The sequence below is a fragment of the Athene noctua genome, chromosome 28 (genome assembly GCF_965140245.1).
Source record: "Athene noctua chromosome 28, bAthNoc1.hap1.1, whole genome shotgun sequence".
Taxonomy (NCBI): Eukaryota; Metazoa; Chordata; class Aves; order Strigiformes; family Strigidae; genus Athene; species Athene noctua.
Window position 1 is genome coordinate 7,008,129 of NC_134064.1, and position 14,014 is coordinate 7,022,142.

Below are 14,014 nucleotides of genomic sequence, written 5' to 3' on the forward strand. Positions count from 1 at the left end.
TATTTGCAGATTATTAATGAACCATGCTTAAAGTTGTGCCAAAAAAATCACATCTGGATGGAGCATAGCTTTTCTGAGCCTTACAACGAAGACAAGACACATCAACATTATGTTCCAACTGTGACCAATTTATTTCATTCTGATGTTAACCCAGATTTCCACTACAGCACAAAGACCACCTTTTATAAAAGGTTGTGAAGTACAGGACATGCAGGATGCAATACAGTAATGGGGAGAGGTGGGATCATCTTCTGTCTGTAGGAACAGATTTTAAAATATGGGAAACTGAAGTGAAATGTGGCACAAACATCACAGCTTCCATGCATGCCTTCAGGTATCTTCCTTTGATGTGCTGGCACTCTCTGGACTTCAGTATTGGGTTAAAATTATTCTTTGGAGGAGTAGAAAGTTCACACTTCTTGAATTTTCAGAGTAAGATTAAGGCCAAAACACACTGGGTACACCTTTTATCTTCCAGAGCACCACCTGTTATTTTACTTAAAGCTGCATTAAGCTTCCAGCTCAAATCCCAGGCCAACTTTGTGACCTCCAGCACTGAAATTCTTGCCATCAATCAAGCCTGAGAGCGTCAGCTTTACACCTAGGAAAGGAAGTAATGAGACTCTTCGTACACCAATACCCCTGTATGCCCTCCCTCAAGTACTTGAGCCTCACTAGTGTGTCTTAGTTGCTACAGGAACTTCTGTACATACACTTTACTTTGAGCTTACATAAGATTTCTAGTTATCTAGTCTGTTCTAGAGATGACAGTAAAACACCCATAGCATACTACCAATTAGACTTACATACCAGGTCGGAGAGCATGAGTGTAACCGATTCCAATCAGGCTGGCATTATTCACTTTAGCCTACAGGAAAAAAAGAAATCAGAGTACTTATACGCTGTGTATAAATATTCAGATAGAATTGTCCCAGTGCCCTGAGAAGGTGGCTTATGCATTAACTTTCAACTACTTGCAGACTAGCGCCTAGCAGAGGTGTATTCCAATCTTTTCCTTTTCTCCTCAGGAGTTTCCAGCTTAAGCTGTAACAGGCTTAAGTAATAGCTCCAATCTTTCCCTCAAATTGTGACCCACTATGCCTACATAAAATGCCACTGTGTCCTTCACTGACTGCAGCATTGTCTGTTTATATAACCTTTAAAGGGCTAATTACTATAGTCCCTTAGTAGCCAGTCAAGTCTGTGTTGTTCACAGATTCCTGTTCACAAATTGCTTAGTAGTGATTTTTTTTTTTAAAGGAGCAATAAATATATGAATATGCAAACCCATTTTTGCATTACTAAGTTTTGAGCTCTTGACAACAGTATTTCCTATCTTTAACTTTGGCTGAACTGTCCTGGAACTAATTCTTGTGAAGCATAACAAGTGCTTGCCACTTCAGTTCTTAGTGTCAGAATGCACACAGTTACTGTTATTCACTGTCACTTTCCCATGGACATATTTTTTCTCCTGAAAACTTTCTCTCTCCCTATTTAAACCACCTTCTTTTTTGGCCCTAACATTTCTGCAAGAATTTGCAAGTGTCAGTAGCAACACTTACCTGAGGACCTCTACTGACTTTCAAGGGTTACCCAATTGTTGGAGGGCTGTAAGCTCAGCTGAACTTCTGTCATTTTACTATAGTACAGTTTTACATTGTGCATCAGGTGACAATTACCTTCCAAAAACACATTTTGCATAGGCTCCAAGCATGCTAGTCAAACTAGTGACTATTTCACCACAGCGCTTCAGATTTTTTTAAATAGTTTCACAAATATGATGACCTGTGAGATCCCAATTTAGATCTGAACCACAACAGAAGCCACAGTTTGCCACCTACCATACTTTCTCAGTACCTATTTAAAGCAACAACTTCATACCACAAATTTTCAGTATTTAAGGGAGCTTGAAATACTTGTTCCTGTAACGAAATTCTTACCACAATGGAAGTCTTCTCATCCAGCTGGTACTTAGCAGCAATACCAAAACGTGTGTTGTTACTGCCAGCAGTCCATGCAAGATTGACTGACGTCTCAACCTTCTTATTAACCTTCTGATAAATAGACCCACCAAATTCAGTGCCATCATTCCTGTTTGTAATAGATAAAAGTGTGTCAAGTCTTGCCTTGTTTAGTAAATAGTAACTCTTTAGATTAACCCTTCTGCACAATCATTTAATCGTTATCTCTTAAAATGAACCAAGAACTTCAGTACTTCCCTGTGGATCCATGTTCATCTACTTCCTAGCTGAAGGTGACAGACTCCTGTATGTTTTTAAACATGAACATACGTTTTGCTTGCAGAATGGAACAAGATGTTCCAACAGCTAAGGCCTACGGTTTGAGATTCTGACCAAAAAAAAAAAATTCAGATAAAAGTTGCTTGCTTTCTTAAGACAAGCCTGCACTAATGCATAAAGGGACAAATCCAGAAGAGACTTAAGTTGGTTATGGGAATGATGAGGCTGGAAAGAATGTTAACTGCATTGCAGTTGTGTAAATACACCATCTTCAAAGACTCTCAGAGCATCTGAATGCCAAGACTAGAGCTGCACTGCAATGACAGCTGAAAACAACAACGCAATAGACACCTCTTCACCTCGGGCATTTCTGAGCCAGAAGCTTTCTGTCTCGTGGGGAAGGTACAGTAGCTTATCAAAGGCTCTTTAACTTCTATTTTGGTGCTAGATAGAAGTTTACAGATTTTCATTCCAACTTAACGTTATAAAGTGCCTTTATGCCCCTGTCATATATACAAAACCTAAAATTACCCTGAAACAGGATCTCAAAAGACAAGCCAGGAGTTGGAAAGCTGCCCCTGCTTTAGTTGTACTGAAGATGAAAACACCAAATATAAAGTATTTTGAAACAAATCAGCATCCCCTTCCATCCACCCACATTTTATCTAACTCCATTAATGCTCACTATTCATCTGTTTTGGCTCCTCTGATAATGTTTTTTGAGGCTCAAATAACACTTACACATTAGTGTGCAGCTGAAAGTCTCCCGCCTTATAGCCGAGGGCAAAGTTATTTTGTGAAAGCTTAGACTTGGCTGTATCAAAAGCCATCTGGTAGCCAGCAAGCCAGCCTTCATAGCCCAACACTGCCCAGCCATAGATGGTTGGTCCAGAGAGATCAACGTCTATGTTGCAGCCTAGATTTACATATTCTCTTTTGTAGGAGGTCTTCAACTTTCCACTCTTCTTCCTGCAGAGAGAAATGTGCCATTTTATCCCCGGTAGTATACAAGTATGTATTATATGTGGTTTCATTCATGCATGTATGTTTCTTAAGGCCAGTTAATTAAATGACTGTAACGCCTACTCAACAGCTGCTGAAGAGGGCATGGGTTAAGGGTACTATTGCAATTATGTAGATTTACGTGGTGCCACTTTTTCCTCCGCCATCTCAAACTCCTTAAAATCCACAAGAAGCAAGACAAAAGCGTTTCTGCTTAATGGTCTGAAAACTATCAGGTTTCAAATTTTCTTCTCCACAAGCGAGTACAATGCGTTACGGCATCATCAGTTTCTTTCAGGAGCATCCCTGACATCCTGCACCAATAGCTGGCCTTTCTGTGCCTCAGTGACATTTTGTCTGCTCGGTTCTCGCCACCGTTCGTTCATGTGCAGTGCTTGCTTTCCTTCCTCCTTCACTGCTGGATTCCAATCTCTATCGAAAACGAATTTCCTCATCCTCCAGACATCATCCACTTAGCCTTTTTCTTGTCCCTCCAGAGAATCCTTTTCCTCTCTCTCTACTGGGTCTTTGTGCTCATTTTGATGTAAATTCAAACAATATCACTGAGACAAAATTCTACCACCTCCTTAATGCCCTCTGCAGTCTCTGTTCTCTCCCTGAAGATACAGCAGCCAGGGCTCCAATCTCATTTTTTACTTAGCTTCTAATTCCTTACATCCTAGAAGTCTTTCAAACTCTGATTTTTCTGAGAGGCTCTCCCCAACAATAAATAAATACCAGTTATTATTTACAAAGCAGTCTCAAGCTTTGTGCATTATCTGAACCTAAACACCCCGCCTTTGCTCTGCTGCCTACCAAAAATAAATACATGATAATCAAAAAAGACAAAGAAGTGCTATTCCACTTCCTGTCATAGTACCTATGCAATAGGTACCTACCTCCTCATTCAGCTGTGCATAAACATCTGCCCAAAAGCATCAGGAAAGAAAGATAATTTTGCTTTTTTTTCTTAAGACACTGTGTTGACAGCAGTAGGACTGTCAATACCATGACAAAGATGACACAAGTTAAGTGGTCCATGTAAGACCTAACTGTTTAAGGGGAGAGTTACAAACATATAATACCTACTGTACAACAAAACATTTGCCAGCGGACAAAAAGCTGAAGAATCACTTTTAGCAGACCTTGTCCTTCTGAGCCCCGTATTATCCATTGCCTTCAGAACATTCTACAGTGTCTGCAGAATAGCCTATGGTAAATTTTAAGCATTTACACAGTGACCAGAATAAGTATTTCTAATTAGAAGTTATGGGAAACTCTAGCACTCCTTAGATAAAGACAACAGGAAATATTTACCCTGTGTTTGGTACAAACGTAGTGTCAAGAGCCACCTTCAATCCTTCAGCCAACTGCAAATAAAAACAAACACATCTGCTCAGAACTCCGCTAAAACGTGATTGGTTATATTCCACTACTATAGCACTACTTCCTGCCTAAAGAGAAGACAAAACACAACCAAAATGTCTCCCACATGTTTTACAATGAAATCTGAATATGCTGCATGATGACCAATTAAAATTTGGACTTTTTCTCCCCACGATGAGGCCCTGTAACAGTGCATGCTTTGTAGACACGTTATACAGAAGATTTCCATTCAGTTAAGTGTTTGCTTACTCCCTGTAGTTCCAACAATGCATATGGTAGCTCAAGAATCTCTCTCAGAATCTATGGGTACTCTTTTAAGACACAGTACTACTTCACAGATCGAGCCATGAACCTGCCTCAGCCTTCCCACCCTTGTTTTGAGCTGGACATCATCTTCCATTTTAAAGCACAGGTAAATGTGCAAAACTGTAACTAGAAAAATTGATGGCCATACATGGCAGAGGGTACCAACAGAACTTTCACTACCTTTAGCGCCATTATCTTACTCTTCAGGCATTAAGTGAAAAGCATAAAGCTATTTTGAAAAAGAAATGAGTGTTCTGAGAGCGCTGTGTGCTAGAGCAACCCTTTTTGTAAGCAGTGCCAAGGCACAAACGCTAATATTTCTTTCAACTTTACAAAATATATTCAATCTCAAGGCAGCCAAACTTAAGTCCTTATATATTAGGGCATTTAAAACTATGAGACCCCTCTTTTGTCTTGCATGATTGCAGCAGTGGCAGTTCTGCGCAGCTAGAATATATCTTTAAACAAAACCTATTTGGAGTGGATAATAGCAAGATTCCACCAGCTAGCTAGGTTCACATGCCCATAACCTCAGTAACTCTGTACCTGTGGATCATTACGTAGCAGCACATTGCTGTGGGAATGCTTGTGCTCCCCACCCCCAAAATTCATGATGCTCTCAGCCTGCGCGTTCTGCAAATATACAAAACTTCTTTCTTTTTAGTACCTCAGAGAGTTTTGTGCAACTTTCACTCTTCAATGTTTTCTGCTCAACTGAATACTGTCTCATAGCAGCTGCAGAAGCATCTTCGGGGTATCTACTTCTTACCTGATCCTCCATGGAAACTTCTGTTCCCAATGTGTTGTCGGTGTTCCACTTCTGGGTGAATGTAAGTCCATAGTCTTTTATCTTATACTTGGTCTCTAGACTGCCTGAAGCCTTGCCCGTGTCTGTGTTGGAAGAACCAGTTGCAGCGAATTCCTGCCAAGAGCACAATAGGAGTTTCAGCACTCTGGTATTTAAGTGGAAAAACTGAATGTGATTGTCAAGTGCCAGCAGTCACACTTGCTACCCTTAGGCCTTTTGACAGAACCGTCAAAGTCCTCTTATTCCATATCTCCACCAAAAATAATTATTTTTGCATCACAAAATTCTTCCATATCTCCACCAAAAATAATTATTTTTGCATCACAAAATGCTATTTCTTTTGGTATCTCTGTTCCAGGTATTTATTTTATGGAGGTGTGTTCATAGAGTCCTGGAACTTGCTTAGGTTGGAAAAAGCACTATTACACAAAGACCCGACATCTCCACTTACTTTTCATCTGCATTGTGATTTGATTACCTGCCTCCCCCCTCTAATTTTTACCACGCTTTTTTCCTAAGTTATCCACCAACCTCCCCTGCACCAAAAAAATCTTTTTTCGACATCTTTTTTCCAGCCCAAAGTGGCAACTGTGATTTCAACATTCCCTAATTTGCTCTGTACCTTGACATGGATCCATACCCAGATACAAAAGGATACTCATTTGGGATACAAAGCTGCTTATATCCTCGGATTTTTCCTTGCAGTCTCCTCTTGTTCCCTGTATCATCTTACCAGTACTGTCCCAATTGTGCATGAAATCGCACCCATTATAGTCCTTCTGGAAAACCACTCTCCCTTAAGAAAAGCAATCCTACATGCTGCTAGATGAATAGCAAAAAAACCAAACGACTGATTTTTCTCTCATTTCTCCAAACACTTCATGTGTTTCTTCCTTTTTGTTCTTTATTTCCACCTTTCAGCAGTGAAAATGTCTTCTGGAAAATGGTCATTGATGCTTTTCACACTTACGACTGTATCCCAACATTGTTGTTCCCTGTACTCTTTATGCCATTGTCACTTAAGACTCTTCATATATCATGTTGATGACTTTAGTGTACCTTGTCCCTCAACGTTACTTCTCTGTCATTACTTCAGCTAGCAACTACAGTTTAGAAGCTAGGTCACCCATCTGTAAAGCACCTTAAAATTGTAGACCTTTCCTCCTTTATGGTATCAGAAAATAACCTGACCCCAGCGGCACCTTGACATCTCTCCATCAGGCTGGTCCTCTACTGACAAGTGTAATTGAACCAACAACTTTGAATTTTGTATAATATATATTTTGTAACATGCTGTTCTATGCTGCTTGGACAGTCCCCCACACATCCCCTGTTATTCAGGGGACTTTATGACTCAATAAACATCTCTCCTCCTCGAAGAACGCAGAGGCAGCCTACTCAGAGTTTCATGCACACACTATAAAGCAATGAATAGGCATATTTTCACAGCATTAAGCTCAAGGTGTATGAGCTAGGTTTTAAGATGGATCTGAGAACAGATCTCATTTGTTGTCCTCCCCTCTCAAATATTTTCCTTCAAGAAAGATAATTAATCTGCCATCACATTTCCAAGTTACACCTCTTCTGGAATTTAAATATTGAAAGATACAGTGCCTAAGAGATGGCTGTTATCCATTGCCAACACATCCAAGCTTTGGAACCCTGACTTTTCAGATCCATCTCATTCCAGGACAGTATTCCTGGGATGCTCCATACATTACTTTCACAATTCTGTACTCCGCAGAGTGTACAAAGACTGTCTTTAAATGGTTTTGAAGTACCAGGGAAATACAGCCAAGTAACATTCCTTACACACCATAGCGGGGAGGCGGGGGGGAAGATACTCAAGCTAACGCACTACTACAGCAGCACAGGAGTTTTGTAACACAGCCAGTTAACAAAAATACATGACGCAAGTCAGGACACAAGCCTGTCCTTTTAAGACATAATTGCTACACACTGCTCTAATGTCACTTCCACAAATTCAGCATAAAGACATCTTAAACCTCCATCAGAACTCAAAACTGTCTTCTGATTTTAGGTCAGGTAACTGATTAAAAAGGCTTGATTTGTTTCTCAGACTGAGCAGAGGAAAGATTGTAACTGTTTTTCTCACAGCCAAAGGGAAAAAAACTCTGTGCTGTCATATGATCAAAAGCCAAAGGATTCTGCCAAGTGTCAGAACTGGATCTGCTTCTAGAAGCAGAGGGCGCACAGTCAGCATCTGCTGCCATCAATCTAACTGACTAAACTAGAGAAGTCTCATCAAACCATCCTGTGTAAAAGCATTTATTGATTTTTTTATAGCTGAAAAATCAAACTCATTCTGGTTCCCTGTCACACTCCAGTCTGAATCAGCAGTCGAGCTCAGCTTCTCATTGACCTTCTAGTTCACAGTGGCTGGCACCTTCAGGCATGCCATGCACTTAGTACGCCAAACCACCTGCACTCCATGAAACAATTATAATCAATAGACACTACCATTGTTGTTTTCTAAGTCCACAGGAAATACACCCAAAACATTTCTGTACAATAACAATTAGATGTACTGTTAGTACCCAAGTACAAATTAGATCTCTCACTTTGTTCCTAACCCCATCTCCATCCCCAAAACCCCATTCTGGTGCAGCAGAATGCTTGTTAGAAACACTAACAAGCACAAAATCTGAAGCAAAAGCCAACTGTATCAATACCTTATCTATCTTGTTTTCCCTCCTGCTGTTTTTACAGTGCTCTTACTGTAGATTGTTGGACAAAGATTGCAAATGGCTTTACACACATGGATCATACAGCAGATTAAGAGCTATGGACACAGTCAAACTTCATGATGTGGAAGATCATGACTAAAAATAATGGTACAGTTTATGAACCACAGTATGCACCACAGAAAACTTTGCTAGACAAAGCAATAAAGAGACAACGTGCCAAAACAATCACTGTTCTTACCAGCTGGATAAACATCCAACACAAAAGTTGCATGGAAAAGGAAAAGGCCATTTTAGAACTTAATGTGTTTGTTCACATCCTGTCGCATTCAGAATATTTAACCGTTATCATCTTATCCAAGAATCAAAACTTACAGCAAGGAAAACTGTGCATATCACGAGATGTCAGAAACTAGTGGCAGTCACAGTACATAAGTCCTTGTGCCTACATGTTCCTGGTGTACAATGCAAGCATCAAAAGCTCAATTGAGACAGTAGTAAAAAAGGAATGACTTAACACTATTTGCATGATAAGAATGCAAGAGAAGGAGGGAGCTAAGGCAAATACAGTTATTAAGTAGGCTGAAAAGCAGCACAGTTTATCAACTAGGACAGCCTCAAGTGGTAGCACACACAGAACTGAGACTCAGTGTAAGACTAAGCTTAGCTAGTAAACAATATATGCCTGTGGTGAAAGACCAAAATGATGAAATCCATTCCTGGTTTTGCCAGCCCTCCTGTGAAATCACGAGGAAGCTCCACTTCTCCATCATTCAGTTAACTGAAGTGCTAAAGTTTAAATAATGTCTATAAAATGCCCTCAAACTGTACATAAAGGGTACTGCAGGAGGACTACTTAGTTTTAATTAAGTCTTGCACTGTAAGCACAGTGGATGTGAGTGAAAATGAAGTTAAACTGGCTCTTATTTGCCCCTTGGCCTTTTGGATAAAAAGTCAGTCTGGACTCAAAATCCTGTAAAAACCAACGACAGCAGAGAAACTCAACTTCATTCATAAGCAGAAATTAGAGCTATATAATTGGGTGAAGAAACTCTTCATGTTTGGGATGTGGCAAAGGGAACGGGGAGGAAAGCCACACGTCCCTGACAAAACACATGAAAACTCTAGCACACCACAGGAAAAGAAATACCGCTACATCAGTTCCACACCAATGAAGAAATACCTCAGTCAGCTATGGATTTTAAAATAAGAACTGACAGAGAAAAGCAACACCTGCTAGCAAGTTGTTACCACCAACCAGTTCAGGAATTTGTCCTTCCATTGCAATGCTGGTGATGCTCAAAGCCCCCAGTACTTACCACCCCACTGGAAGACTTGGTCTTCAACTCTAACTTGACCATTCCAAATCCTGAAAATAGAAGTACATAGCATCTGTTTCACTGCAATATACAAGCAAGGCTTATTTCCAACACACCCAAAGTACGGCAGGTAGGGTACATGGACCTGAAACAGCCTACGTTCATGTTTCAACAGTTGCTGATCTTATTGAGGAATGACTGACGGAATTTTGACAATTCAAAGTGGGTGGCCTCATAATTTCATGTCCTAACAGACATCCGTCATCAAGTATCTCCACCTTCTGTAGCTACCTGCAGTCTAGGACCAATCAATACACTTACCATTTCTTCAGATTTACTCAATTTACTTTTATATTTCTGATTGCAGGGCAGGAATTTTTATTTTCCCCTTCTCTGAGAAAAATGTTTCAACTTACTTTGACCAGTGCTGTATACAAAGATACCGTTGCTTTCTTCCTTTTCTTTCTAATCTGCTATGAGTCTAAGGAAATACCTGGCCCATGCACAGAGCAGTAAAGTCTGAAACAATTGACACTAAAGTGGGGAACGTGAATTCTAGCAAAGCCTGAACTCCACGGTGGCAGAGACCAGACCAGAGCGCTTTTTAATTTTATGAAGCATATGGATTTGGAATACAAATGCAATCTTTATTACACATGCACAAAACCAGATTGAAAACGTCAACATTCTTAGTACTGCTCCCAGAAAAGGGACTAATACCAGAATTTCTCCATTTAAATTCCTTGAAGAGAAATGCAAATATTGTGAAATTATTTCCACTATAGCTATGACAATAGGCTATTCTGCTTAACATAAAGATCACTCCACCTCAGGAACCTGTTTGTTGCCACATATGGTCTCCTATGGCAATCTGTGTGAGTTTGATTTAATGCCTCTAAAGGTAAAAACTGGAAGGTAAAAACTGCAGCATTCTTCAGAGACTGTTCTGAAGTGCATCTCAGGGTCAAACTCATAACTTTCCCCTCTAACTCTTTGCCTACTGCAGCATTTTCATGACACATGTCTAAATTTCAAACTCAGAAAGAGCTAGATGATCTAGGCCTCTGCTGAATTCCTAGCACAAGGTATTTAGGGGATCTCTGGCATACTAATGTTTTTATTGTAATTTCTCAAGATGCCCAAGAAAAAATACGAAAGGTCATGTTACTTACCGTATCCCTTGTTGAATACATCCCTGGCAGACTTTCCCAAGTCACTGTATGATGGTGGGAAAGCCATTGGATCTGAAACACATTGGAAGCTGTAAGAATCTTAGGTTTAACAGCTTAAAATCTAAACTATACCCAAAGTTTTACATTGACAAATGCCTGTGACTCGTACCCTCTGCATACCTCACCGATATGAACTGCAAGACTTTTGAAAGTCGCTCTTGTGTCATCATTACTTTGCCAAAACCAAACGAACTTCATTTCAAAGAAGTTATGAAAGCCAATCCATTATTTGTAATTGCTAAACCCCAGGAGAAGTATTACACTCAACTACATATGTATGCCTCACATTCTTAGATTGCTAAAAGAGCTCACAGGAGCCTTACTGCTGTTCCAATGGAGGGAAAAATTACTATCAGTGAATCATTAAATTGATGAAAGAGAAACAGACCGTGCACTTTTATGACAGCACAGTTCAAATTATTACAATAGTTTTAGCAACACAGCTGTGGAACAGAGCATATCTTTCTTTTAAAATGTTTCTTCACACAAATCTCTCAATTCAGCAGTTTCAACTCACATTTAAATTTGGGTTCTGGGGTTTCTGAGTTTGGAGAGTTTTTTTGGTTGGTTGGCTTTGGGGTTTTTTTTGTGTTTCATTATGTTTTTTCTAATAGGTTTGTCAGAATAGTTCAACTTCCTGATTTCAAAAGATTAGTAACTCAGGTTTTTGGAGCAAGACTGATGCTTGGATATTTTAATGTATAACACATGCAGATTTTTTTAAAAAAAGCTCTTTAGTCACATCCAGCTTCCAGGGGACTGTCCAGCTGGATAAACATCCAACACAAAAGTTGCACGGAAAAAGAAAAGGCCATTTTAGAACTTAATGCGGTTATTCATGTCCTGTCGCATTCAGAATATTTAACCGTTAGCATCTCATCCAAGATCCATAGTTGTACGTATTTGTAGCTGACCTCCAAACCACATAACCTATTTTCAATTACAATTTTGACAATCATCAGTGGTGAGCCGCAACACATTTTGGGAGTAAGGTCTGAACTACTAAAGAGTTTTGAAGACATCGGTCTACTCTTAACATTCAAATTACATGAAGATGTTACATCAAACAGCAAGAGCTTAGATAACAATCCCCTCCTTTCTGAAAACATGCCACACCCTCCCTCTTTCATGCTTTGCCAGCTGTCTCTCAAATCTTCCTAACTCCCTGCACAGAAGGGCATAGGCTTTAGAAAGAAAAATGGAACGGAGTTGACCACCAAATACTCGTGAGGCTCTCCTCACCAGCTTCACTGAAAATACTTCAAGTAAACACGGACTTTACCACCCCGTTAAGCACATTCCCAACCTAAATCTCATCCTCTGGGCTGACACCCTGTTCTGTTTATACCTCATTTTCATAATGCTATTGAGACATCTTGAATACTGTGACCCTCCTAACACGTCTCCCCTCTTTACACTATATACAGCTGTATTTTCTATATTGTATATGTTTTAACGTGTATGTTAAATATCATTAAAGGATTTAAACAGCATTCTAAAAAAAAAAAAAAAAGGCACGAAAAAAGATTTTTCGGGTTAGCTCATGCTGAAATACATAAATTCTTTGCTAATAACAAGCAGCTCTACTCACAACCCAGAACTGAGCTCACAGTTCCACAACCATTAATACTAAATAGGTCTCCACCAACCAGATGCAACAACAGCCGACAAAACACAATGTAAAATCAGACATCTACAACTAAGCCACAGCACTCATTTTAACCGCTTTGTTTTTAAACAAAGCCTCCTTAATCTTGTGCTTTGCTTTTCCCTCCTACAACAATAAAATTAGTACAGCCACCGCAGGAGTAAATACATCAAGGAATAAAAGGTTGGGAGCAACTGATGACTAACGTTGCCATCTTCAGCTACTGCGCACCGGAAGCCATCGCCTAAGAACTGAAACAGGTAACACCAGGTGGAAAATTTCAACGAAGAAATAAACACGAGGATACCCACGTCGGTCTGTGGCGTAGCCGCGAAAAAACCGCCACCGCGCCGAGAAGGGCGAGAGCCGCCGCCTCCAGGTATCGGCGTCCTCGCGCCGACGGGCCCCGCGTCCCGCCCCGCGCGGCAGCACGAGCGCGCTCACGAGCCGCTGCTGACGCGCGTTACGCAACGGATAACGGCGCGCGGCCCGTCGCCGCCTCCCCTCATCGGTGAGAGGGCGGCGCCGCGGGAGCGCCCGGCCGCTGCCGGCCCCAGAGGTTCGCGCTTCCCGGCCGAGAACCGCGGAGCGCGGGCAAGGCCCCCGGCCGCCCCCCAGCAGAGCGAGAGCCGGCCCGCGGCCGCGTCGCCGGGCCCGAAGACGCGGAAGCGCCGGCCAGAACGAGCGCCCGGCGCCGCCTCGGGGCCCCGGCCCGGCCCCGCCACGGCAAGGTGACTCGAGGGACGCCCGCCTGGGCCCCGCCGGGGGCCGGAGGACGCCGTCCGCCTGCCCGGACGGCGCCGCGGAGCCCCGGAAAGGCCCCTCCCCGCGCCCCGCCGCCGCCACCCCAAGCCCCGCCGCTACCTGCGGCCGCGCTGCCTCCGCCGAGAGGTCTCGGCGCCCCCAGCCCGCATGCGCCGTCGCCGCGCCTGCGCCCCGACACGCTGCCGCCGCTCCCGCCCCTCTACCCGGGTTGGCGGGCGCCCTCCCGCGCGCGGCCCTTGGCCGGAGCAGCCGGGCCCGAGCTGCCTCTGCGGGAAAGGGCGGCGAAGCGGCCGGAGACGAGTCCGGTCTCGGCGGCCCGCAGGAGGCCGTGACGCCCGCTCGAGGGAGGAGGTAGATCACCGCCCCTGGTACCAACCCGCCCCGGGCCTCCCGCCCACGGAGCTGCACGTCAACTCCACCCCTCCGTCAGGGCAGCTATAGCCCAGAGGCAAAGGCAGAAGACGGGCACGGCCCACCCCGAAGTGAGACCTTGCACTCAGAACAAGAACAGGGATGGAACGGTGCAGCCACTATCGCTGATAAACCCCATGCGCAGAAGGTTATGGATGTACAAACAGTAGTTTAGTACATGTCCATTTACAC

General features: G+C 42.5%; 1 protein-coding gene across 4 annotated transcripts; it reads right to left on the reverse strand.

Annotated features, from left to right (window-relative positions):
- Positions 1 to 107: 107 nt before the first annotated feature.
- On the reverse strand, positions 108 to 13,926 carry VDAC3 (voltage dependent anion channel 3). 4 transcript variants are annotated; one of them, XM_074928749.1, is made up of 10 exons: positions 12,958 to 13,446; positions 10,939 to 11,010; positions 9,767 to 9,816; positions 8,689 to 8,691; positions 5,704 to 5,856; positions 4,560 to 4,612; positions 2,982 to 3,209; positions 1,941 to 2,091; positions 811 to 868; positions 108 to 601 (listed from the first exon to the last, which is right to left on the reverse strand). In XM_074928749.1, the coding sequence occupies exons 2-10, from the start codon at positions 11,003 to 11,005 to the stop codon at positions 510 to 512; spliced, it is 855 nt and encodes a 284-aa protein (XP_074784850.1). In that variant the 5' UTR covers positions 11,006 to 11,010; positions 12,958 to 13,446; the 3' UTR covers positions 108 to 509. The 4 variants fall into 4 exon arrangements, with proteins under 4 accessions (XP_074784850.1, XP_074784847.1, XP_074784849.1 ...); XM_074928746.1 differs by lacking the exons at positions 8,689 to 8,691; positions 12,958 to 13,446 and adding an exon at positions 13,511 to 13,926; XM_074928748.1 differs by lacking the exon at positions 8,689 to 8,691 and having other exon boundaries at positions 12,958 to 13,440.
- Between the last annotated feature and the right edge of the window lie 88 nt (positions 13,927 to 14,014).